General features: G+C 35.2%; 4 protein-coding genes across 4 annotated transcripts; all 4 read left to right on the top strand.

The window, feature by feature from the left end:
• Window positions 1–2323: 2323 nt before the first annotated feature.
• PCOAH_00052320 (KIR protein) lies at window positions 2324–3545 on the top strand (the record flags this gene model as incomplete). Its single annotated transcript, XM_020062012.1, is given in 4 exon segments — window positions 2324–2339; window positions 2357–3066; window positions 3245–3316; window positions 3450–3545. 4 exon segments carry the CDS (start codon window positions 2324–2326, stop codon window positions 3543–3545), a joined length of 894 nt encoding a protein of 297 aa, XP_019917509.1.
• A 2739-nt stretch (window positions 3546–6284) lies between these two features.
• On the top strand, window positions 6285–8859 carry PCOAH_00052310 (KIR protein; the record flags this gene model as incomplete). The annotated part of the gene is made up of 5 exons (XM_020062011.1): window positions 6285–6317; window positions 6427–7209; window positions 7257–7994; window positions 8276–8541; window positions 8847–8859. 5 exons carry the CDS (start codon window positions 6285–6287, stop codon window positions 8857–8859), a joined length of 1833 nt encoding a protein of 610 aa, XP_019917815.1.
• A 10450-nt stretch (window positions 8860–19309) lies between these two features.
• Window positions 19310–20609, top strand: PCOAH_00052300 (KIR protein; the record flags this gene model as incomplete). The annotated part of the gene is made up of 2 exons (XM_020062010.1): window positions 19310–19336; window positions 19479–20609. 2 exons carry the CDS (start codon window positions 19310–19312, stop codon window positions 20607–20609), a joined length of 1158 nt encoding a protein of 385 aa, XP_019917695.1.
• A 780-nt stretch (window positions 20610–21389) lies between these two features.
• PCOAH_00052290 (Uncharacterized protein) lies at window positions 21390–22920 on the top strand (the record flags this gene model as incomplete). Its single annotated transcript, XM_020062009.1, has 3 exons — window positions 21390–21422; window positions 21654–22517; window positions 22651–22920. The coding sequence occupies 3 exons, from the start codon at window positions 21390–21392 to the stop codon at window positions 22918–22920; spliced, it is 1167 nt and encodes a 388-aa protein (XP_019917760.1).
• Window positions 22921–26266: the final 3346 nt, after the last annotated feature.

The following is a 26266-nucleotide window of genomic DNA, read 5'->3' as shown; positions in this document are numbered from 1 at the left end:
AAAACCCTGAATTCCAAACCCAAAACCCTGAATTCCAAACCCTAAACCCAAACCAAAAAACCTGTAGACTAAACGCTGAACCCTAAGCTATAAACCTTTAACCGTGAACCCTAAACCCTATACCCTAAAATATGAAACCTTAACCGTGAACCCTAAAACGTAAACCCTGAACCCTAAACACTAAACAGTAAACCCTGAACCCTAAACCCTAGCCCCAAACCCTAAACCCTAAAACCTGTAGCCTAAACCCTGAAACGATGAACCATGTGTAGAGGAATAGTAACCTTGGAAAAAATAACTTATGTTTTTTTTGAACCATGTGAACTCTTCAAAATATGCTCGAATAATTAAACATTGTAATGTTCGACTTATGAAGGAATAGAAGGATAATTAGCCGTATGAGGTCGCTTTCAATCTTTTTTACCTTATAATTCTTTTAACTGCCTTAGCCCGTCCTAACCCTACTGAACTTCCTAATACTGTGGAATAAGGGAGAAGAAAAGAAAAAGGCGTTTATCTTAATATACATGTATAATATTCATTATGGGGGAATATGGCTCAAATACTGTTGTGCACTTTCCGCATATAAGGAAAGAGTTACAGCACACTTATCAAGGAGCAAATAAGAACGAAAGGAGGAATTATTATTATTCAACAAATATGGAAGAAAAAGGGGTAGAATGTACTGCAAAAAAAAATGTTATTATGAGGATTCGTGTATTTTCGTCTTCTCATGTAATGAATATTATGTTTCTCATTATTTATGTATGACTTATTTTGTAAGTGTACATTACATATGGAATTATAATGAATATGAACATTTGAAAGGGGAAAAAATGCACCGTTTATGAACTGCATTGCGTATGAGAACAATTTTCAATAATCCTTTTAAATAGGAAGGAGGTAGATATTAATGGGGAATACTGAAATTTGTATTCAGGTAAAATTACACCCCTCGTACGAACGTAGTAGGAAGGGTGCTTAAATTGGAATATTGTGTTGGGGATAGGCACACATTGTTGTGTAATGAAATAAATGCACATGAGAGAAGTATAAAGAATTTTAAAGTTTTCTCTTTATTTTGTTATTTTAACATATTCGTTCTTATGTTCACCTGAATTATATATATATATATATATATATATATATATATATATAATAGTTCGACATAAATGTACTTAATATGTTATCCATGCTTAGAAGTTAAGCAGCGTGTATTATAGGAAAGAATAGAAATTATATATTTATTCGTTAATGACGTCCCTTATAGAATATAAAGAACTTCTCGTATAAATATTTTAAATTCATAAATATATGGGGAGCATATTTTGAAAGAAGTGTGTTCAATATATACTGGAAATATGTGTACAGAATGGCGGGAAGCGGGAAAGTATTACTGGTCTGTACTTTCTATTATGAGTTCTTATGAGTGTATTACGCATATAATACTTTATTCATGATGTAATGGGGAAAGCAAATATATATACATTCCCTTAATTGTATTTATAGAACGCTTATTTAGGCAGTGTCCCATCCAAGAATATCTATAGAGAATTTGAGGGTGCCCGCTTTGGTGACGTTCATGAGGATGTCTATAAAGTGGAGGAGGCATGGAGTGAATATCAGGAAAAAATAAATGACTACAATAAGATTGGACAAGCGTGCGCTGTCGCATTCAACATGAAAGAAAGGGATACATCCTATAATGAGCGGTGTTCCTTTTTATTTTTTTGGATTGGAAGTAAAATACTTGGAAGTTTGAGTAAAGATGAATTTAACACCGTCATGAACGGGATCTGTGACAAACTAAATAAGGAACTAACTAAGGTCGATAATTGTTCAGTTGCTTGTGGTGGCATTACCAAAGACAATTTCACCCAAAGAAAACAAGCCTATGAATATTCTTATGACTTTGATGAAATAAAGAAGCAAGTGGAGATTTATAAAAAGAAGTGCGATAAAACATGTTCCAAATATATTGAAGGGTTAGTTAAAAGTTATGGGGACGTACATTCAGAGTGTACAGGGAAAACCGAGAATGATGAATACTGTCAGAAATTTGAAGAGAAGTATACAGTGGACAGTAATAAGGGCCCATCACAGTTAACATGCGAAGAAGCGGACGACTTCGACCTTGGTGATGCCATAGTGAATCTAACAGAAAGAGAGACGGTTACTTTTTTTTCATTTGAAGTGAATGAACTAATATTTGTGTATGCACACATAATATTTTTACCCACTATGGCATGAACTAAATTGGGGAACTTTAAAATACATAGGAACATATATCTAATTCTACTAATTATTACATTTTTCGTATAGGATGCAATTTTACAGAAGTTACCTTGAACAACAGCATACAAAAAACTTAGAGATCACAAGGACCTCTGTAACGGTGATAATAATAACTTGCCTCCAGAAATAGAGGAAGCATTGGCGGATGTTCATAGGAAGGAAGAATATACTAAAATGTTTAAGGAAAGATGGTGTTACGCAAGTAAAGGAAGTGCAGGAGAGGAGGTGTCTTTATCCCAAGAACAACGTTGTGGTTTCTTATATTATTGGATAGGGAATATATTCCATGACATTTTCAACAAGGATGAATCATTTTGGAATTTTATGAATAAGATACGCGGTGAATTGAACAAATTGTCTACTGCTGAGATGCAGTGTGACATTGTGTGCAGCCACATTAACAAGAGCGATTTCCAATATGATAGGGAAGTATATGATTTCCTCCAGGACTATAGAACTATAAATGAGAAGTCAGGGAAGAGTGAATATGTCTGTAGTAAAGAATTGAGCCATTACCTGGACACAGCTGCATTGGCATATAACCAGATGAATGGGCAATGTAAGAATGGAAGCATTAAATCTACATATTGTAGTAAATTCAACAGCGACTATAAAGATCTCATTCTTAGAGAACTCCGAAATTCAAAATGTACACCGAAGCATGCACAGGGAATCTTACATGATGCAGAAGGTCCAGTATCTGCAACCGTTGCCATACCTTCCGTCCTTACCGTAATTGGACTTCCTTCCATCCTTTTCCTATTATATAAAGTAAGTAAATAGTTATTATTGGAAGTGTAAATAACAATAATGTTTATTATTATTTGTTTTTTCCTTATTTAAAATAAAAATAAATATAGAACAGACTGTATACTCCACATATATATATATATATACATATGATTATATTTTCGTTCCTTTCTCTTTTTCCCTTTCTTTTTTTTTTCAGTATACTTCCCTACCTTCTTGGTTCCATAACCAATTTGGAAGAGGGAGCAGTAAAATAAGGAAGAGAAGATCCGTTAGGAGCAACTTTGATGCATTTACGGAATACACCTCAACAGAGAACGGTTCAACAATTGGTGGCTCCACAACAACAGATTCCATGACAGATGGAGCATCTACCATATATAATGATAGAACACCACTTGCAGGACGAAGGGCAAATATTAATGACAGAAAAGGAAAAGAACAACAACCACAACGAAGCCAACAAAGGCAACAAAGAAATATTGGTTACCATAACATGAACTATCGAATGTAAGACACTGTTTGGAACACCTAGGGGAAGGGGAATGTAATGTGACCCCACAGTAGTGTGTATAATTGACCTCGCAAAGTTTATATACAGTGCAAAAAACAAAATAACATTATTATTCTTCTTTCTTTTCCTTTTTTCTTTCTTCTCCTTTTTCTTTTTGCTACATTTCTTCTACTTTCCGAGGTTTGTATCTTAAGAAATGTACCTATGTATCACAACGAGCTCATCATTTTGTCGCGGAAAAAAAGGAGGTGACACAAATTTTGGCAGCATCCATGCGTGTGTGGGTGTGTGGGCGTATACCACCAACTGTGAAATGAATAATTCCCCATACAGGGGGAGGGGGAACCTTCACTTGGTGTTTTTCCCCAGCGTATGTGTCCATTTCAAGGGAACACACCTTTCAGCCAATACTACCATCTAGCAATAAATGTTTGTCCAATGTAGATGCCAAATTGCGTTTTCCACCTTTTTTATGGGTATAATATAATTGAAAGTACTTGTTTATCTTGAAAGGTGCCGCGCTCAAAGGTGTTGCCAATCTCTGGGAAGTACCACAAAGAGGCAAACAGTTGAGAAAAAAGAATTAAAAAAAAAAAAAAATTAATATTAGAAGAAAAGAAGAAAGAAAAAAAAGAAAAAAATTAGTATTAGAAGAAAAGAAGAACGAAAAAAAAAAAAAAGGAATAATGTTGAATGAATCAGGGGTGTACATGTGGAATTTCACACTGAAGGTATAGGATTTCGCATTTAGGGGTGTTTGATTTAGAGGTGTTGGATATCACAGTTATGTTTAATGTCCTAAGATGTAAGAACAAGAATGTGGCCTGGTTTTTAGCTGTTTTAGGGTGTAAGAAGAACAATGTGGCCTCATATTTATCTGCTTGGGGAAGGGTATACATATAAAGTGTGCATACAGAAAAAGGAAAAGAAAAACATTAAAGAAAGAAAAAAGGAAAGGAAAGAAAAGAAAGAATGGAAAAAAGAAAGAATGAAAGGAATGATTGAAGAAAAAAGAGGACAAAAAAAAAAAAAGAGATACATATACATATACATACGTTCAGGGTTTAGGCTTCAGGGTTCAGGGTTCAGGGTTCAGGGATTAGGGTTAGGGTTCAGTTTTTAGGCCTCAGTCTCGAAGGTTCAAGCTTCAGCGAGGAAAAATCTGTTCCGAAGAAAAATATTTTCTTGTACTTCTTAGGATTCTGTTCTTCTTGGGAACTTTAAATCTAAGTCTTGAATTATAAAGTATGAACCCTAAACACAGAACCTTGAACACTCAACCCTAAACCCTGAACCTTGAACACTGAACCCTAAAATCTAAAAGCTAAATCCTAAACACTAAATCCTAAACCCTGAACCCAGAACCCTAAACCCAAAAACCTAAATCCTAAATCCTAAATCCTAAACCCTAAACCCGTAAACGTAAACCTAACCCCTAATCCCTAGACGCTAAATCGTAAACAATAAACCCTAAACTTTAAATCCTAAACTCTAAACTCTAAATGATGAGCCCTAAATCCTAGACCCTAAACCCTGAAACAGTAAACCCTAAACCCTAAACCCTGAAACAGTAAACCCTAAACCCTGAACCCTAAACAGTAAACCCTAAAGTCTAAACCCTAAACGCTAAACGCCTGAACCTAAACATCTAAAGCCTAAGCCCCTAAACCTTAAAAACCTGAAACCTAATTCACTAAATCCCTATGCCCTAAACCATAGGAGCTGAAAAACCAGGAACATTAATTCTTAATACAATATATATGCCGTATATAAATGAAATATATGTAACTTAGTTATGAATGGAGTGTGGGTGATAGGAGGTGTGAAATGAATTCTATGGTGTTATATAGATTAAGGAGAAGTGAAAAGGGCTATGGTAATAAAATATATATATTCTATTTAAGCTGTTCATGATGTAATTATAGGAAATACAAATTAGGAGCAAAAGAGGGGGAGAGGGAAGGTGGGTGCAAATTTATTATAACAATGCAATTATAGGAAGGAGAAGGGGAAAAACTATTTCACCAGAAATTACTATTACAGGAATGTGCGCATAAGCAATTTTCACTTTCTCTTTTGAACACAAAAAATATGTGAGAATAATATGAGTACATAATATATATATAAATCTTTCTTTGTGTATTTATTTACTCCCTTCTTCTTTTTATTTTTCTTTCTGTCTATACTTGTATTATGGGTACATGTTTCTTACTGAATATATATGGAGATGCACATTCCCGAAGAGGGATAGAGGGTGATAAGTATCTTGCACATATGAAGTGCATACTGCACATATATGTGTTAACGATTTTTTATTAATCCAGCAGTATGATTGGGGAAGTATATTTGAAAATTTTGCCCTCGAAGAATTCTCACCTCAGAGGGTGAGAATTGCATTCCCTTATATATATGTAGTAGTTACGACTTTGTACATATTTAATAATAGAAGTGCTCATGCACAAACAATATTAATATAATGGCACGCGGAAATAATCACATTACCATCGAATATATATATATATATATATATATATATATATATATACAATAAATAAAGCACAAGGATAAAGAGGGAGGAGGAATGTTTACATATGTATTCTGCATATATAAGAACCTCTTAACACCAATTCGTTATATATATATGGAATAAATATATATATGTATGAAAGAACAACACTCCTGAACACACAAATTCATTATACACCGAAATACATACACGGGAACCATGGAAGAAGGAGGAGAAGGAGGAATATTACGGGTTATATTTCAATTTAAAAGGTGTACTTTAGTAATATGCATGTAATACTTCCTGTGTGTTCTGATGGAAATGAACATGAATATATATTCCCTTTTAATTATATATATAGAGATCTATGCTGTATAATTTGCCTTCCATGGGAATATATAGTAAGTTTTTGAGTGCAAAATTTAACGAAAGCCATGACGACGTGAATAAAATAGAATCGGCGCTAGAAACATATGAAGATAAAATAGAAGAATACGAGAAGATTGGACAGGCCTGTGGTCTCGCATTCAAAATGGAGAAAAAGGACAGCGGACCGTTGTATAGCGAGCGCTGTAATTTCCTATTTTTTTGGATAGGGGACTACGTGCGGCGCAAAATGAAGATTAAGACAGATTATACTACATTTAATAATATTATGAGTGCTGCTTGCACCGCACTTCAGAGTAATTTGACTGATGTTAGTGACTGTGATGTTGCATGCAAAGGCATTAACTGGAACAATTTCCAACAAAGAAAAGAAGCCTATGAATACATCTATGACCACAGTTACATAAAGGGGGAGTTAAATAAATATGAATCAAAGTGTAGTAAGGATTGTTCCGAATATGTACAGAAGTTAGTTGAAAATTATAATGAAGTACATACAATTTGCGAATGTCATGCCACATCCGGCACTTATTGTGAAAAGTTTGAACAGGAGTATACGAAGAATCAGGGTAATGGACTGTCTGATTTAAAATGCACAAATGTACTAGATGGTTCCGACCTCGGTGTTGGCAAAATGGATCTGCAGGACAGGGAGAAGGTTATTTCTGCTGTGTGTTTCTCCATAAACTCACATGCAACAAATTCATATGTGTGTCCACATGAAATATTTTCTATCCATAGTGTAATGAATTTCAAGGTAAGGAATACATGAAAACACACTTACTTGACCTATTACATCTATAGGATAAAATTCTAAAGGATGCACCTTCAACAAAAGCGTACAGTGCACTCAATAAAGGGCAAAGCGATTGTAATGGGGATGATGATAATTTTCCTACAGACCTGAAGGAAGCATGGAAGTTACATGCTAACAATAGTGAAAATATAGAGGACCTTAAGAAAGTCTGGTGCAGAGTGCGTAACCTGAAAGGGGACAATTTGTCCGAAGATGAACGGTGCCATTTTTCCTATTATTACATAGGGCATATATTCTCTGGCGATCTAAAGAGTGATGAATCATTTTGGAATTTTATGGATAAGGTATTAGAGAAATTGAAAGCATTGCCTGATGGTGGAAATAAATGTGAAATTGTGCGTAGCCCTTTTGAGTACGTGTATTTAGATTCTGAGAAAAGAGTATATGATTCTTATAAGGACTATACAACTATAAACGAAAAGGTAGGGGTTAATGGAACCGCCTGTAGTAAAGATTTACAGCATTATCTACAGGAGGCTGCACTAGCATATAGCATTATAAAGGGACACTGTGAAAAGGGACTCTATAGTGGAAATGCATATTGTATTAAATTTAACACCCAGTATAAAGAACTCATTCGTGAGAAACTCCTAGGCTCAAAGTGTATATCAGACAGGGCACAGGGATTTTTACGTGATGCGGAAGGAGTGAATGCGGCCGCCACTGCTATCTCTTCCATACTAGGAATAGTCGGCCTACCAACAATTGCCTTTTTTCTCCACAAGGTACAACTACTTTTATAAAATTAATATATAAGCACATACCACCGTGTACATATACAGTATTCTTATAAACAATAAAAAGATAGAATAGGCTGCACATTGTACACATATATATATACATAATGCATGTTAATACTCTCACCTACCACCACCCACCTAACAACCCACCTATCACCTAACACAACCTTCGTTCTTTAGACCACCTCCCTTCCTTCCCTAGACGTTCCTTTCCTTCCTTTGACCCCTTTTTTTCTAACACCCTTCCTTTAACGCTTTCCTATCAGTATAATCTCCTACCCCCCTGGATAAGTCACTACTTTGGAGGAGGAAGGAGCCCCCACACCAGAAGTAATAGAGGAAAAAGAAGATCAGGTGCAAAGAGCTGGGACACATTAACGGACAACGATTCCACGATCGGCTCAACTGTAGCTTCCACATCAAACCTGTCAAGAACAACAACAGAAAATTATACCATATATAATGGTAGATCACCACCCACAAGGACAAATAGTGGAAGGAATAGTAATAGACAGCAGCAACAGAGACAAAGGTGTGCACAACAACAACAGAGGCAAAGGAATATTAGTTATCAACGTATGTAATGTAACATTAAATGTAGATCCTTTCGAACAACAAGTCCAAATGGAAGAGGAAATATGTGTGTGCGTGATAAAGGAATTGCATACATTTAGATCATTTATTACACAATACACTTTGGGACATAACCGTGATAGGTATTATCGTATTATTAAGAATGGGAATAGAAATTATCATATAGGGCATTATATTTAATAATTTCCTCCTTTCGATTGTGATTTTTCCTCTTTTTTTTTTTTTTTTTTTTTTTTTTCCCAGGTTTGTATCTTAAGAAATGTACCTATTTCCCACAACAAGTTCATCATTTTGTCGCCGAAAAAAAGGGAGGTGACGCATAATTGGTAGCATTCGTGTGCGTATGTATGTGTGGGGGTACACCACCAACTGTGAAATGAATAATTCCCCAACAGGAGGGGGGGAATCTTCCATTGGTGTTTTCCCTGCAGCGTATTCGTCCATTTCAAGGGAACAACCCTTTCAGGCAGCATTATCATCTAACCATAAATGTTTGTCCCATGTAGATGCTAAATTGTGTTTTTTCCCTTTTTTTTATGGGCATAATTGAAAGTACTTGTTTATCTTGAAAGGTGTCGTGCAAAGGTGTTGCCAATCTGGGAAGTACCACAAAGAGGCAAACAGTTGAGAAAAAAGAATTAAAAAAAAAAAAAAAAAAAAGAAAATGTATTTTCCGCAAATAAAAAAAAGAAAAAAAAAAAAAATTAATATTAGAAGAAAAGAAGTGAAAAAAAGAATAAAAAAATAATAAAATAAAGTTGAATGAATCAGAGGGGTGTGTGTGTAGGATTTCGCAATTTAGGGGTGTGTTTGTAGGATTTCGCATTTTAGGGTGTATGTGTACAGGATTTAGCATTTGGGAGGTGTATGTGTAGGATTTCACAATTGTGGTTAAGGATTTAGGGTGTAAGAACAAAAATATGGCCTGGTGTTTAGCTGTTTTAGGTTACAAGAGCAACAAATGTGGCCCGGTATTTCGCTGTTTTAAGGTGTGTATGTAGGATTTCACACTTAGTTTAAGAGAATTTAGCATTCAGGGTGTATGTAGGATTTCGCATTTAGGGGTTTGTATGTGTAGGATTTCTCATTTTAGGGGTGTATGTGTAGGATTTTGCATTTAAGGTTATGATTTCGGGGTTTTTAAGAATAACAATGTAGCCTGTTATTTAGCTGTTTCAAGGTGGAAGAAGAACAATGTGGCCTGGTATTTAGCTGTTTCAGGGGGGATGATTTGAAGCCTAAGGGTGAACATAAGGAAAGAAAGAGAAAAATGAAAAAAAAAAAAAAAAAGGAAAAATGAAAAAGAATATGCCATAGCACAATCCACAACTTACCATCGCATCATCTTCTTCTTCCCATTCTTACTACCTTACCATCCAACCTCCATCATCTTCTTCCTTTCCCACCTTCTGTGTATAGATTTAATAATTAATACACTCCATACACATATGAGTAACATATGTATATTTGTATAATCCATGTTTACAATGAATTACAGTTTACACAATGAGAGTGAATGTATATTCAAATTAAGCAATAGAAACTCAGTACAGGAGTATACGTATGTGTAAGTAAAACACAGAGGAAGGAAGGAATAATAGAGGAGTACAATTCAAAGAGGGGAAATGTATACTGAAGTTGTACGCATATTAAAGTAAAATTATTATAAAGCGGAATATTACAACGGGGAAAAAGGAAAATGGCAGTGGTAAAGAAGAAATTTAGAGGCGGGATAAATACACATATAGAACTTAACGCATATATCTGGGAACATATATTATAATATATATATAGTGCATTGTGTACACCTTATTCATTAAATTTATAGGCAGGCTGTACACACTCTCCCAAATTTGAGGAAGTATATAAAACATTAGCGGAAAAATCGAAAATTAGGAAGGAAGATGCTATTTGTGTAACTGTGGAGGAAGAATTGAAAAACTCTTTATCACAGTATGTTAGTCCTCCGGGGTTCGCACAAGAAGTTGTAAATACTTGGTGCCATATTAATGTTCATGAGAAGAGCATGTTCGATAGGGCTACTCAGTGTCAACACTTTCCTTTCTGGCTGGGGCAGAAAGTTTTAACAGAATGGACAGAAGGGGAAACTTATTTTTCTAGCATTATGAAAAAAATTTGTAATATACTATTAACAATAGAAGAGCAATATGGTACCAAAAGGTGCGAACTTACATATCTGGATGTTACGGACAAGGAGTTCAGTGAACTCAAAGAATTATACGAGTGTAACCAGGACTATGACACAGTGAAGAATATTTGGAGAAATTTTAATGGAGGATGCCTGAAAGAGTACGAAGGTTACCTGAGGCGCGCGAATGACGCGTATACAGACATTATCAACAGGTGCCAGAAGAAAGAGATGTCGTCCAGTGCGTTCTGTAGTATATGGCACTCACCATGGCAGAGTCAGGTTCTCAGTAATGCGCCTAGACTAAGTACACTGCTGGGAGAAGTGCAGGCGCAGCTGCAGCAACAACAACAAGCTGCAGCGGGTAAGGCGGATGAAAAAAGTAAGACAAGTGTATCATTAGTTAAAAAGTATTATTAATGGATCAAAGAGGGAAAAAATAACTAACATACACAGGAGAAAAGAAGGAAGAAGAACCTGCACACCTCCCTTTCGGTGCAGTTCCACCTCACCTTCTTCAGTTTATATTGTCCATAGTAATTATTGGAATAAAAAGTACATTTGCCCCTCCTTCCTCCCTTCTCTGCTTCTTTTATTCATTTTTCAGGTGGTGTCGCTGATGCTTCTGCTGGCAGTTTAGGCGAACAACCTTTTGTTGGTCCCTTTGATGATCCCTGCGATGAGGAACAGGAAGGTGCTTTTGCTGAATCACCTGATCAACAAGATACTGGTACTCCAACTGCTCCTCCCGCCCGTGCCGCTCTCCCTGGTGCAGAAGGTCCAGATAAACCTACTCGTGCTGCTGCTGCTGCTGCTCCTGCTCTTGGTGCAGCTGGAGGTGGAGGTGATGGTAAGAAACCCCAAGGTCCACCTCCCCCAGGGAAACCACAAGGACCACCACAACAAGGTGGTAATAAACCACAGGCGGTCGCGGAGAATTTAAAACTTCCGGAGAGTGTACCCTTCCTGGGAATGAACACCACCCCTATTACCATACCATCCATTATTGGAGCAGCGGGAGCAGCTGCAATAGCATTACCTGCCATTGCGTTCTTTTTATATAAAGTACAGTTACCACCATGACACAATATGTGCACACTTTAAAATATGAATAATAGCACTTACTAATACTCATTTGCATGATTATTAGTACGTATATAACTGTGTGCACTATATATATATATACATACATACAAATCCCTAACCCCTCCTTTTTTCATTCAGTACACTTCCTTATTCCGTGGGACACGTAACTCCTTCTCTAAAAGAAGAAGAAGAAAAAAGAGATCATTAGAACAGAACTTGGATTTGGAAACGGACGACGATTCTATTGAATATTCAACGGAATACGACTCCACTTACGACTCAACGGAAAGTTCAGAAGAGGATTCTAACACGGAATTCTCTGCTCCATACACTACTACTACACGAACATCATCTACCACTAGAAGAGGAAGAGCAAATACACCAGGAGGTGGCAGGAATATGCGTTATCATCCCGCATAATATTCCCCTCACCACGAAGCAGTAAATAGAATCTATTATTCCTTCCCCCCTTTTTTATAGAGTGTACTTGCTTCATTCTTCTTTTAAAATTTTACAGGTGGTAGACTTAATTTTTTTGTTTCTTTTCTTTCTTTTTCAATCTTGTTTTTTTTTTTTAAATTTTTTTATTTCTTCCTTTTTTTTGTGCGTTTAATTTTTAATTTTTTTTTTTTTTTCTCAACATTAATTTCATTGATGATTTTTTTTTTTTTTTTTTTTTTTTTTATATTAAATTTTTTACATGTTCATGTGTAGTGAATATAAGTGGAAGAAAATTTTTCGCTTTATTTTGATTTGTATGGTAGCTTTCTTCTTTTTTGAAGAATTAAAAAATGCTTATTCATTTTGTTACAAAAATTTTGACTTCATAAATTTTTTTTTTTATTTTTTTAAAATACATGAATATTTCTTTAAAGAAGGTCAGGACCTTTCTCCGCATCCGCCTTTGAAGTATTCTTTCCTTATGTGCTTATTCAAACAAAGACATGGAAGGAAAGAGAAGGAATGACATATGAAGAAAACAAATTAAAAAAAAAAGAAAAAAAGAAGGAAGGAAAAAAAGGAATGGACGAAAAAGGAATGTAGGGAAAAAGAAGAAAGTGTCTCTTTTTTTTTTTTTTTCCTACACTGCATATAAGCTTTATGATGGTCATTTATGCTTTCTCCAATGAGGGGCAGGAAGGATGGAAACATTCCCCCCTTCCCTTTCCCATCTTCAGGTGTTACATTCCAATGGTGTTACATGTTGTGCGTTACCTGTTTTGGTAACCTATTTTTGGAAGACCTGGTTCATTATTCCCTTTTGCTCCTGTTCTTCCACTTCTGGTGGTAGATGGTCCTTGGGTAGAGGGTCTGGTAGACGGCGTAGTGTACGCAGAAGGAGAACGTAGTGTGGTGGAATATCCTGCTATTGGACCTATTGTAGAAGTGTCCGTGGAATATTCTGTTAAGGTGTCTTCTGCGGACGCATCGAAGATTTGTCCAGCTGATCTTCTTCTTCTATTGCTTCTTCCGCTCCTTCCATTTCCAGAAGTGTGCTTACCAAACCAGGAAGACCATGGTTTATACTGAAGGAAAGGGCGGTTGAAGAAATGAAAGTAAATGAGGGTATAAGGAGGTGGAAGGTAAGGGGGACCTAAGAAAGAAGGCTCTAAGGAGAAGGAAGGAGTCTAAAGAGGAAAGAGAAACAGGATCTAAGGAGGAAGGAAAGGTTGGTCTAAGGAGGAAGGAAAGGTTGGTCTAAGGAGGAAGGAAAGGAGGGTCTAAGGAGGAAGGAAGGAATGAGGGTCTAAGGAGGAGGGAAGGAAGGTTTAAGTACTATTATTTGTATTTGTAATTGTACTTACTTTATAGAGAAAATATGCCAATGCTGGGAATTCTAATGCTGCTAAGGTACCAAAAGCAGAAGAAAGAGAATAAGCTTTATTTGCTTGAAGAGTCGCTTCCTTTAATTTGGATTTTGCTGCTGAGGTTGCTTGTTCCGCTTCCGCTTTTCCCTGTTGTGCATCTTCTAAGGCAGTTTTTGCATTACAGTAAGAGTTTAAGAATTCCGCTGCATCACAATATACTTTGTATTTACTACTGAAGTCCTTACAATAGGCGTCAGATATACTTGTCTGTTCCTTCGTTGCGCAATTTTGCTTTACGGCCTTACATGCTGAAATGATGTTATCGCGGTGTTGTGTCCATTGCGTTCCACAATGTGGCGTACCTTCTTTTAAATCTCCTTCTATGGCATTATAATTATAAGAATAATCATGTATTTCTTTTCTTTCTTTGAAAGTCTTCTGGTCAACTTGTTCACAAATAATTTTACTTTTATTTTCCCTATATGTATCATTTATTTTCTGACAAATAGTACTTAGGAGGCCTTTGAAACTTGGGATATCTATGGCACTTCCAGTTAATGTATACCCTGCCCAGTAGTATAGAAATTGACAGGACTCCCCATCTAGTTCACTTTGCCCCTTCATCTCCGTTGCACAGCACAACGTTTTTATAACTTTATCATCATTAACCCCCTTATCTTTATATAATTGCAGAACGGTGTCCAAACCCATCTTGCAGTCAGTAATTCGGGTACATCCTCCCGTAGGGCCCTTATCGAATTTATCATAAAACACTTTCTTTGAGGGTAATTTATTCAAATCTCCGTCCTATAAATGTAATTAGGGAAATACATGAGTCCACATGTTTCCATATTTCTACGTTCACTGCAGCATGCGCAAAGTATTATATAAACAATATGAATGTATTTACTTTGAATAAAATATAACCCATATTGTTCCTGTCCCTGCTGCTCCCATGGTTTATGTGTATATTTCAATGTTGTATATGTAATGAATTTACTTTAAAATATATTCCTCCTTATATGTGTTCATACATTCGGTATAAAATGGGAAATGTAAGGGACGTATGCAAAATTTTGCTTCTTTCTGTTTGTTTGTTTCTATGATTGATGAATATGAAATTTTGCACTCTTCCTTACAGCACACACACTGCGCAAAAATTTTCAAGGAACAATGATAATACATTATACAAATATATATAAGATAATTATATGTGCAAATGCATATAATTAAGCTAAAAAGAGGAATAAATTTATGGGGATAGGGAAGTTAAAAAGAAAAAAAAAAAAGAAAAAGTCAAAAACAAAAAAAAACAGAGGATACCTTGCTATGTAGAAGTATAACATGCATTAAAAGGTAAGGTGCAGGGTTAAGGTTAGTTCAAATAGTGCATAATGTGCATATATTCATTCATACAAATGAGTTGTTCGTGGTGTATTTGTCAAAAGAAAAAGAGAAAAAAAAAAAGTTCAAAAACTTTATTATTACGGAGTGTTTATAAAGGGAAAAAAAAGAAAAAAGAATGGAATGGAAGAATACACATTAACATGTGCAAAAAATATATAATGTGCACCCCAAAAAAGGGGGTAGCTCACATAGTATACATAAAATATGCACATTCCACCCAAATAAGTGACCTGTTTGTATCATAATTGAGTATGGAAAAAGAAAAGAAAAAGAAAAGTAATGAAAAAGAAAAGAAAAGAAAAAAGGGAAAGGTAAAGAAAAGAAAAGAAAAAAAGGAAAAGAAAAGGAACTTTTATTACTACTGAGAAGTCAGGAATGGAAGAGTAGGTATGGTGTAAAATGTTATTATTATATAAGGAACGTGTGTATGAATATTTTTCTTTTCTTCACAAAAATAACATTCACCTAATTGCTTTTAATTATACCTTTTTCCATTCCTTCGCCCATTTATTCCTATAAATGTGCATATTGTTCATTATATAGGTATTAATGAATATACACACCTTGAAGAAGGAGAAACACTCCTTGTATATGAACTATACAATATATGTACGTTAAGAAAAAGTTACTTAATGATTTTTTTTTCTAATAATAATAGAAGGGAAACATGAACTTACAATATATCACAGGATGAAAATGCTCATTTAAGAAGAGAGTTGCATTCTTATATATAGTTAATAACCGGAGTATGCAAATAATAATATAATATTTCGAAGGATTATGAGCAACAACACACCATACAAATAGAGTACAGGACAATAAAGTACAATAAAATAGAGTGCAGCACAATAGAGTAGTACAGTGTACAGTGAGTACATAAATAAAGGAACGTTGTGTGTAAAAAAAAAAAGGAGGTGTATCCCTCCCCTTTTCTTTGACTTCTCTTCTTTTTTTGTTATATCAACATATATATTTGTTTATATTTATGTGTATTATACATATATATATATACACCTATATACATATATATAAATATATATATATGCTTATATATACATATGTAATGATTCTGATACGTATACGTACACATATGTATGTATGTGAAATGTGTTATCACTACTATTATTATTCGAAAAAATTAGAAGTGTAATATGTGTATGTATGATTTTTCACACACAGAGAATACAAAGTGCAAAAATTTTGACATATACTCATTTACTATAATTATAGAACTAGCACCACTCCTTAAACCTTCTTCCTCGTTTTTTTTTTTTTTTTGAATATATATATATAGAGGAACAGTTTTTAATATAAACTCACATTATACACACATATATAGAAGTATATATATTAACCATGTCAGGATCGGTAAGGGGAAGAATATTGGAAGGGAGGGAACAATATTGCAAAGAAGGAGATAAGGGAAGGAGGAAGGGAGTTAGAAGGAAGGGGAAGAGCATTCCCCTTCCTTCTAACCCCTTCCGTTCTTCGTTTCTCCTTCCATGAAATACGAACAAGAGTATATATTCCACACATTCCACACTTTCTTTTGCCAACTATTCATATTTACAGACAATAGATCCAAAGAATTTACCCTCATGGTTCCACTACTATGAGAAATTTGAGAAGATCACAGACGTAGAATGTACAGAGGACAATGGCTGCAACACAGAAGTAACGAAGTATGAATTGGGAACGCGGAATCTTACGGGTAATGAGGCTAATATTAGAAGAGCCTTGGGCCATATATACAAAGAATACAGGGGAGAAGATAAACAATCACCTTCAAAATTGGCACCAGCCGAATGTAGAGCGCGTCATTTTTTTTATTATTGGTTAGGGGATAGAATATCTAATGGCCACTGGAGAAGTAATAATTTCCCAGTTCACATAGGTCTTCTTTGCGACTCTATAAATAGTCCCTCTGGTACAGGGCTATGTAATATTCCCCGTGATAATGAACCACTTCAGAGTGACCTCTTCAATAATAGAAAAACAATATTTGATTTCTGGTATGACCATCCTACTATACAAGAACTGTTCAAAAATAGTGGGTCCGAAGGTCTTGAGAAATGTAAAAATTACTTGCACGACGTTAAAACAGCACGTACTGCTGTGGACAAGGTTGCACAAACAATCCAGATGACCATTACTGCAGCAAATTCTGGAAAGATCGTAAGGATCAAATTAATAGTAAACTATCAGAATTGCAATCTACATTAGATACTCTACGAAGAAGTATAGAGTCCGAAGCACAAACAGCAAAATCCAAATTAAAGGAAGCGGCTCTTCAAGCAAATAAAGCTTATTCTCTTTCTTCTGCTTTTGGTACCTTAGCAGCATTAGAATTCCCAGCATTGGCATTCTTCTTATACAAGGTAAAATATTACCATTATATATTACAGTGGCTAAAAATAAATAATATTCATTAATCCTTCCTTCCCCCCCCTTAGACCCTCCTTCCTTTGACCCCTAACAAATATTCATTCCACCAACCACCCTTACCAATCTTCCTTCCACCCTACCACCGACCCACCTAACAGCCTTCGCTTTCACCGACCACCCCCAAACAACATTCCTTCCTTCCAACATACCACCCCTAACACCACCTTCATTCCACCATACCACCCCAAACAATACGTTCTAATACCCCTAACAACCTTCCCTTCAGTATAAACCATGGTCTTCCTGGTTTGGTAACCACTCTTCTGGAAATGGAGGAAGAAGAAGTAATTGAAGAAGAAGATCAGTTGGGCATGACATTGATACATTAACGGAAGTTTCAACAGTGGATTTTAGAGCAAGTTCGGAAGCAAATTCCACAATAGACAATTCTACTACCGTTCGTCCTACCGCCTACATAGGACAATCCAAAGGAAGAAGAAATAATAATACACCGGGTCGCGGCATGGTAGGTTATCAGAACATGTAACATCGCATCTAATATTCCATTAGAAGTTATGGCAGAACTTAAAAGCCGTACAGTGTAAGGAACAAAACAACATTTTTTCTTTCCTTTCATTTCCTTCCTCTAAAACCTAACACCTAAACTCTGAACCCCAAAACCTAAACCCTGAACCTAAACACTAAACCATAAACCCTGAACTCCTCAACACTAAACCCTGGAACATAAATCCTAAACCCTGAACTCTTACTCTAAAAACTGAACCTTCAACCCTGAATCACGAACCCTATACCCTGAAACCTAAGTGCTGAAGCGTAAGCCCTAAACCCTGAACCCTAAAAAATTAACCGTAAACTAGAATATATGTAATTTAGAACGAATACGTTGTTCGATCAAAAACTTCATTTAAGTTAATAGAAGTAAATGAAGCACATTAATACGTGGAAGGTGCAGTAGTGCGTAAAAAAGGGAAAAAAAAGTGCTCAAATAACCTAATACACAATCTTGGTGTAGGGGTGTTATTTATGTAGTGTGCTTTTCGTAAGGAAGAATAAGGCGTAATACACTAATATGTAAAGTATGATGTGCATTTGAAGCAAGGAAATGTGAAATAGATTAAATAGTGTAATGTATATTTTTGGAGTAAGTAAGGTTGTAGTGTACGCATGAAAGTATAGGAATAGGAAGGCGAAATTATTATTAAGGGACGATCATAATCAGAAAAATATTTATTGCACCATGTTAGTATACGAAAATGTGTAAATTCCATAGGGGGGGAGGAGTGCTCCATGTGTATAAATTGTATAATATGTGCATCAAAAAGTATTTTAATAATCCTTTTAATAATAACAGTAGAACATTAATTAATAATACATAGCGAAATTTTGATTTCGGAGAAAACTATATTCCTATGTATAAAGTAATGGAAATATGTAAGTAGTAATATAACGTTATAAATGACACTGTATAATTCAATAGTGTAATAAATGCATAAAGAATGTATAAACGTTTCACACACCCCGAATTCCACCCCTTGACCTTATGTTCTTATTTTCTTTTTTCAGTACATCTATTCTTATTTATTCTCTAACTATGTGCATATGATAATTTGATCCGGGTATAGAATGTACAATCGTTGTTTATGAAAATTGAAGCAATATGTATTACTGAGAGGGAGTGAATAAAAATTTGATATATGTACAAGCTCATAATCCCTAGTCGAACGGAATTGTCACACATACAATTCAATTCATAATTATTAAACAAGCAATAATTTTATAAATCTCCCATGAACGATTGAACATTTGTAGATTACTTTTTATATATATACATCAAAAAATGTGTATACACAATGACAGGGCAGAAGGCAGAACTGACGGTTAATTTCTTCTATTAAAAAAGGGGGGGGAAGGAACATAATAGTGTATACAAACATATAATACCTCTGAAATAATAGAATAAGTAATAATATGGAATTTATAAGAACATATATTTATGTTTTGCTAATTACCCATTTATAGTTACAACATTTAAATTTACTCAATTCGAAGCAGGATTTATATGGACAACTACCAGGAGGAGGAGTCCAAACTTCATGTACTAAGCAGAGCGCAGTAGGAACAGCTAAAAGTAATATAGAAGCCCAACTTGGTATTGTGAGTAATGCACAGAAAATTTTACAAGCCTGGTGCCACGTACATGAAAAACTGAATGTCACGACGTCTAAGGATGATTGGTGCTATGATTTTTATTATTGGTTAGGAAATATAGTATCGAAACACTTGAAAGGTTCTACCTCATTTAAAAACGTCATGAGTGACATTTACCGTGACCTGAAGGGTGTAGCCTCGACCAATATATGCATAAACCTATACCCAAATATTGACAGGGACATTTTCGACCAAAGAAAAATAATGTATGATTGTACCCAGGACTTCGGTATGCTTTGGGAATATACAGGTACAAAGGGAGGAACTTGTGTCCCAGAATATCACGAGCACTTAGAACAAATGAAAAAAGCATGTGCTCCTATGAGTGAATATTGCCAAGGGAATCAAGGTAAAACTGACCCTTATTGCACCTGGTTCAATAATAAAAAAGGAGAATGTTGTAATGAAAAACTATCAAAATTAACATGCACAAAAGTAGGTTCTACTGGCAACCAGAACACTGGTAGTCCAAGACCAGGATCCACTGGAACTTGCAATACAGGATCTTGCAATCCAGGTTCTTCTGGTTCCGGTTCTACAGGAACTTGGAACCCTGGTTCTTCTGGTACTGGTTCCACAGGAACTTGCACTCCCGGGCAGTCCGGTTGCCCTTCTGCTCGTTATGATTTCGACTTAGGAGACGTCGTGGTTTCTGGTGGTAGTGCTGCCAGCAGCAACGTCGCTTCCATTGCAGTCCCTTCCGCATTAGGAGCAGTAGGATTACCAACAATTGCGGCATTTCTTTTTTACAAGTACAAATCTTTCTTCTTGAGGAAGCATAACTACTCTGGAAATGGAAGAAGAAGAAGAAGAAGAAAAAGATCAACTTTCAGACATGAATTAAACACCTTATCAGACGACGACAACTCAACGGAATACGACTCAACAATGGAATATTCGTCCGAATATTCCATCCCATATACTTCATCATCATCAAGATGAAGAAGGAAGGTTGTGTTAGGGGTGGTTTATGGAAGGAAATGTTGTTAGGTAGTAGGTGGTAGGTGGGTTGTTAGGTGGAACGAAGCTTGTTAGGTGGGTGGTAGGTGGAACGAAGCTTGTTAGGTGGGTGGTAGGTGGAACGAAGCTTGTTAGGTGGGTGGTAGGTGGAACGAAGCTTGTTAGGGGTGCAAGGATGTTAGAAGGAAAGGGAAGGGGGGTCAAAGTGCGTATGTTCCTCCTTGGGGGGGAGTAAACACGAAGGGTATAAAAAAAAAAAAAAAAAAGAAAGAAAGAAAGGAAAAAAGGAAAAAAGGAAAAAAGGAAAAAAGGAAAAAAGGAATAAAGGAAAAAAAGAAAAAAAGAAAAAGAGGAAAGAAAAAAAAAAAAAAAAGTACGTTAAAATAAAAAAGAAGGAAGGTCTATGGAGGGAAGGAAAAAGAAAGGTTTAAGGGAGTAAAGAAAAGGAAGGTTTAAGGAAAAGAAAAGAAAAGAAAGGTTTAAGAGAGTAAAAAAGAAAGGTTTCAGAGGGAAGGAAAAAGGGAAGGTTAAGGTAATAAAAGGAGGTTTTAAAGGGATAAGAAAATGTTAAAAAGAAAAAGAATGTATTACTATTATTGACCATGAATGAAAGGAGGAAGATGATGTTCTACTGCAGAGAATAATAGTATTATTATTATAAAGGAGGCATACACATTCCTTTTCTTTTTTTTTTTTTTTCATACATCCGTGTGAATAATTTGTGTAAGAAGAAATAATGTAATAGAAGATTACGCACACAGAATGGTGAACGTGGGTGCAGATGTTACATTAACGGTAATTTCATCCTTTTAGAAAGTACATACATGAGTATGTATGTATATAGTTATATATATATATACCGATGTATATATGTACGTATACATGGTTGTATGTATGTATACATGGTTGTATGTATGTATACATGGTTGTATGTATGTATACATGGTTGTATGTATGTATACATGGTTGTATGTATGTATATATATATATATATATGTGTACACTCCTTGTTAATGACATTTTCAGGAGGACGCATGTTTGCAGAATTTAACATCCCGTACTAACTACTATGATAAATTCGATGGTGGCAGTGGTTCATGTACTTGTACTGAGGGCTCCAAGGGACAGGTGAGGAGCGTGTTGAAGGGGATTTCGGAAGTTAATAAGTGTGCTGATGAAATTGTGAATGGAGCATGTTGTTTATCGAAGCAAAACAGTTATCCGTGGCCCGGAAGTAAGGAGTGTGATTTTCTCTACTTTTGGGTAGGGGACATACTATTGAGTAAATGTAGCGTTAAATCATTAGAAACTTTTCTTGGGAAGGTATTCGATGAATTAAAAAATTGGACAGAACTGCGGTGTTACGATTATAATTACAATAGGAATATTAGCGAAGATCTCTTCAGAAAAAGGAAAAAAATATTTGACTACTCCTTAGACTATGGTGACATACAATTGTGTTCACTGAAAACTGGGTCCCCATGTGCAGGGGAATGTTGCCAATATTTGGAGCAAATTAGTTCAATATATGAAGATATAAAGGGTGATTGTGGTGGGAATTATAGGACGGAACCATACTGTACCCACTTTACAACAGTGTTCAGCAATGATAGTAATAGTCCAGGGACGTTAAAATTGAAGTGTCCTGGAGGGTTGAGAGCGGAGAGTGATTCATCACGGATGGTAGTAGGAACCAGATATAGTCCTGAAGGTCATGAAGATAGTGCAGTATCTTCCCATACTAGTGACACCACTTCCAATGGAGGTGGTACGGGTGTCCCTGCTGCTGTGTCTGCTGCTGGTGGACTTGCCGCAATAGCTTTACCAACGCTTACCTACCTTCTTTACAAAGTAAGTAAAGTAACAAACATAATAGAGTTATATATATATGTATGTTTACATATATACATATGTATATATGTATATACATACAATACACATACACATTAATTGAGCTATGCGCTGTATATATATGTGGAATACATACATATATTTTCAGCATCCTTTCTTTTTCCCTTCTTAGTACACTTCATTATTTTCTGGGATAAAAAACACCTTCTTTGGAGGCAGCAGCAACCTTTCTGGGAACAGAAGAAAGAGATCCACCAAACATGATTTCGACACACTCACAGAAGACGACACCTTAACGGAATATGGAACAGCACCTTCAACAGTAGATTCAACAGCAGATTCGACAGATGGATCTACCGTATATGGTGGGCGACCAGCCACAGGAAGGGCAAATAATAATAGAAGGGGAAAGCATCGGAATATTAGTTATCAACACATGTAGAACACAGCACACATTGTGGAATGTAACACATCGTAATGTAGTGTTCTCCCCACGGAAGGAGAATAAATAACCGCGGAGCTTATACAGTGTCAAAAGAATAAAATGGTATTCCTTCCCCCATTTCCTTTTTTTTTTTTTTTTTTTTCCTTCCACTATACTAAGGTGCTCATGTTCATGTATAATCAATATAAGTCAAAAAAATGTTCTTAGTACACGGACGTGTTGGGATAATTTTTTTTCTTTGAAGATTAAATATGTTAAATTTTTTTTTGTTATAGGTTCCTTTACCTTCATAGTAATTTTTTTTTGTTAATAATTACCTTTTTTTTCCTTCTAAGGTCCAATTATGGACATATTTGAAAAAAGTGCTCCTCCAAATTGTGCGCGAGGGTCCGCGAACGTGCGCAAAAAAAAAAAAAAAGTGTGTTCTTACAAAAAAAAAAAAAAAGAAAAGAAAAGGACTGTGTGTACAATTACATAAATTTTTTATCATGTCACATATGTATGCATACGAAAGGATCAATAGTTTAAGGACAAAACTGGCACAACAAAAAAAAAGAAAAAAAAAAAAAAAAAAAAAAATGAAAAAAAATTTTAATTGAATTAATTCGTAATATTAAAAAAAAAAAAAAAAAGGAAGAAAAAGAACAAAGGAATGTGAAGAAAAAGAAGAAAAAAAGAAAAAGCGAAAGAAAAGAAATAAAGAAAAAGGAAGAAAAAGAAAGAATAGAAAGAAAGAAAAAATGTTGTTTTGTTCCTTACACTGTACGGTCTTTAAGTTCTGCCGTATCTTCTAAGGGAATATTAAATGTGATGTTACATGTTCTGATAACCTACCATCCCACGACCCCGTGTATTATTATTTCTTCTTCCCCCGGGTTGTCTTGTGTAAGCAGCAGAACGCACTGTTTCATTCTCTCTTGGACCTATTGTGGAAGTTTCCATTGAGTTGAATGTTGAGCTGTCTTCTGTGGAAACATCAAATATGTGTTTAGCTGATCTTTCCTTTTTTCGTGTATTCCTTCCGCTCCTTCCATTTCCAGAATGGATACCAAACCAAGAAGACCATGGTTTATACTAATGGAAAAGAAACGGGTGTTAGAATAAAGGGATAAGGGTTAAAAGAACGAAGGTTGTTAGGTGGGTGGTAGGTGGAAGGAAGGTTGTTCGGGGTTGTTAGGTGGAAAGGGGGTTTAAGTAGTGTATATTAGTTATACCATTAATAGTTTAGTTCTTTTTTTAATTTGGTACTATTATTACTTACTTTATATAGGAAGAAGGGAAGAACAGTGGTAAGGGTGAAAGTACCAAGGATGGAAGTTAGGGCAGTGGTAATGGTGGCTTTGCTTGCGGCTTCGTTTGCTGCAGAGAGTGCTGCTTGTGCTTCAGATAATGGAATTGATTCTGTTACATGTTCTATTCTTTCTTGTGCAGATGTTAATTCAGATTTCAATTCTGTTAGTTTGCCATGAATGTCTCCCTTATGGTGATGCCAAAAATTTGTACAGTACTTATGACTATTATGGCTGTTACACTGTGATGCCACTTCATTATATGCTGTCTCGATTCCCTGCAAGTGAATTCCACATTTATTAATAACCTGGGGCTCACTACTCTTTAACAGTGTTCGTATAGTACTGTGGTCATGCCAAAAATCGAATACTTCTTTTCTGGGATGGAATATGTTCGGGTCAATATGATCGCATATATCTTTACATCCATGATTCTTATATGCATCTTTTATACTTCTGCAAATATTACCTAAGTTAAGCTTGAAATTGTTATATGTGGAACTCTCAGATAATGTTTGCCCTATCCAATAGTACAGGAAATAGCACGGTGCATTATTAGATGAGTTGTCGTTGCCTTTATACATTGCACATGCATAGTACCATGCTGCCATAATTTCATCCTTATGACCTTGCATAATTTGACCTGCACTCAGAGCCCCGTCTACTTCCCCCGTGCAACCATCTCCCCATTTCTTTGCACCTGCTTTGAATTTGTTGTAAAATTGTTGATGCGAAGGTAATTCATTTAAATTTAGTCCCTACAAATATCATTAACGAAGATATATACATTCTTCATTATTTTACACTACACCAGAATCACACAGAACGTATTACGTGTACATTATGTACTTATCCATGTGGATTGGAAAAGGACGAACCCACCCCAATTTTGTCCCTTACCGTTTCTGACATGGTTCATGTACAGATATATATATTTCTATATATATATATATAATATATTTCTTCCGGAGAGCTGTGTTGTATATTTCCCTTTATACATGTATAATAAATTTACTTTTAAAATGTGTTCATTCATGTGGAATATATATATAAGAATTTTCTTACTCGTTCGTTTCCGTGATGGTTTATGAAAATGAGTAATTACTACATTCTTATTTTTTGTACTTCAAATAATACACATGCTGTTCAATCTTCTAAATAATAAATAATAATGATAATAACATATTATATACATAATAAATAATAATATATAATAATAATGTATAATAATAATATATAATAATAATATATTATATACACATGTACATGCATCGAAATCGTTATACACATATGTACATCAAATCGTTATACACATGTAATTAAAGCATGAAAACTAACAAAGAAATATATATATTGAAATTAACAGAATAAGGAGTAAAGCATGGAAGTAGATGTTCCTTGTTTATTCTTCTTATTCGTGTATACTCCACTTTTTTGTCATTTTGAAGTGAATTATTAGTAATATCATACTACTTTTTTACCATTTCCAATTGTTATGTGTATGGGGAAGGGAACGCAATTTTTCTTCTTTTGAGCAGAAAATTTCAACAGCAACTATGAATTCATGTTTCCCGCTTTTCTTGAAGGATTCTTGTTAAAAATAGTGAACACAAATTGTGTAGTATAGTGCATATATATGGAATATTTATTCCTTCCGTTCCTTCCTCCTTACGGAAGTGTGTACAAGTATCCATATGTAATAGGAAGAATGTACATTTATAAAATAAAGGCATACGTTATAAATAATTGTATTCATCATATAAAGGAAAAAATATGTACACATTCCCCATATAAGAATATGTTGCATTGTACCCCTTTTTTTCTATTCATGATCATTTTATAATTGCAACTCCCTGCTCTCCCTCTTTTTACCCTTTTTTAGGTGAGTGTACTATGACTGTTCTGTATGGAATGTGCACACTACATCATTTGAGCACATTTATTCCCTTCCCTCTTCTTTGGGGTGCACATTATATATTTTTTACACATGTTAATGTGTACCCCACCTTCCCTTCTTTTTTTTTTTTTTTATGAACACTCAGCAATAATAAACA

The sequence above is a fragment of the Plasmodium coatneyi genome, chromosome 14 (assembly GCF_001680005.1).
Source record: "Plasmodium coatneyi strain Hackeri chromosome 14, complete sequence".
NCBI lineage: Eukaryota > Apicomplexa > Aconoidasida > Haemosporida > Plasmodiidae > Plasmodium > Plasmodium coatneyi.
The sequence above is the reverse complement of the archived record's forward strand: the minus strand, read 5'-3'. Positions and strand labels throughout refer to the sequence as shown.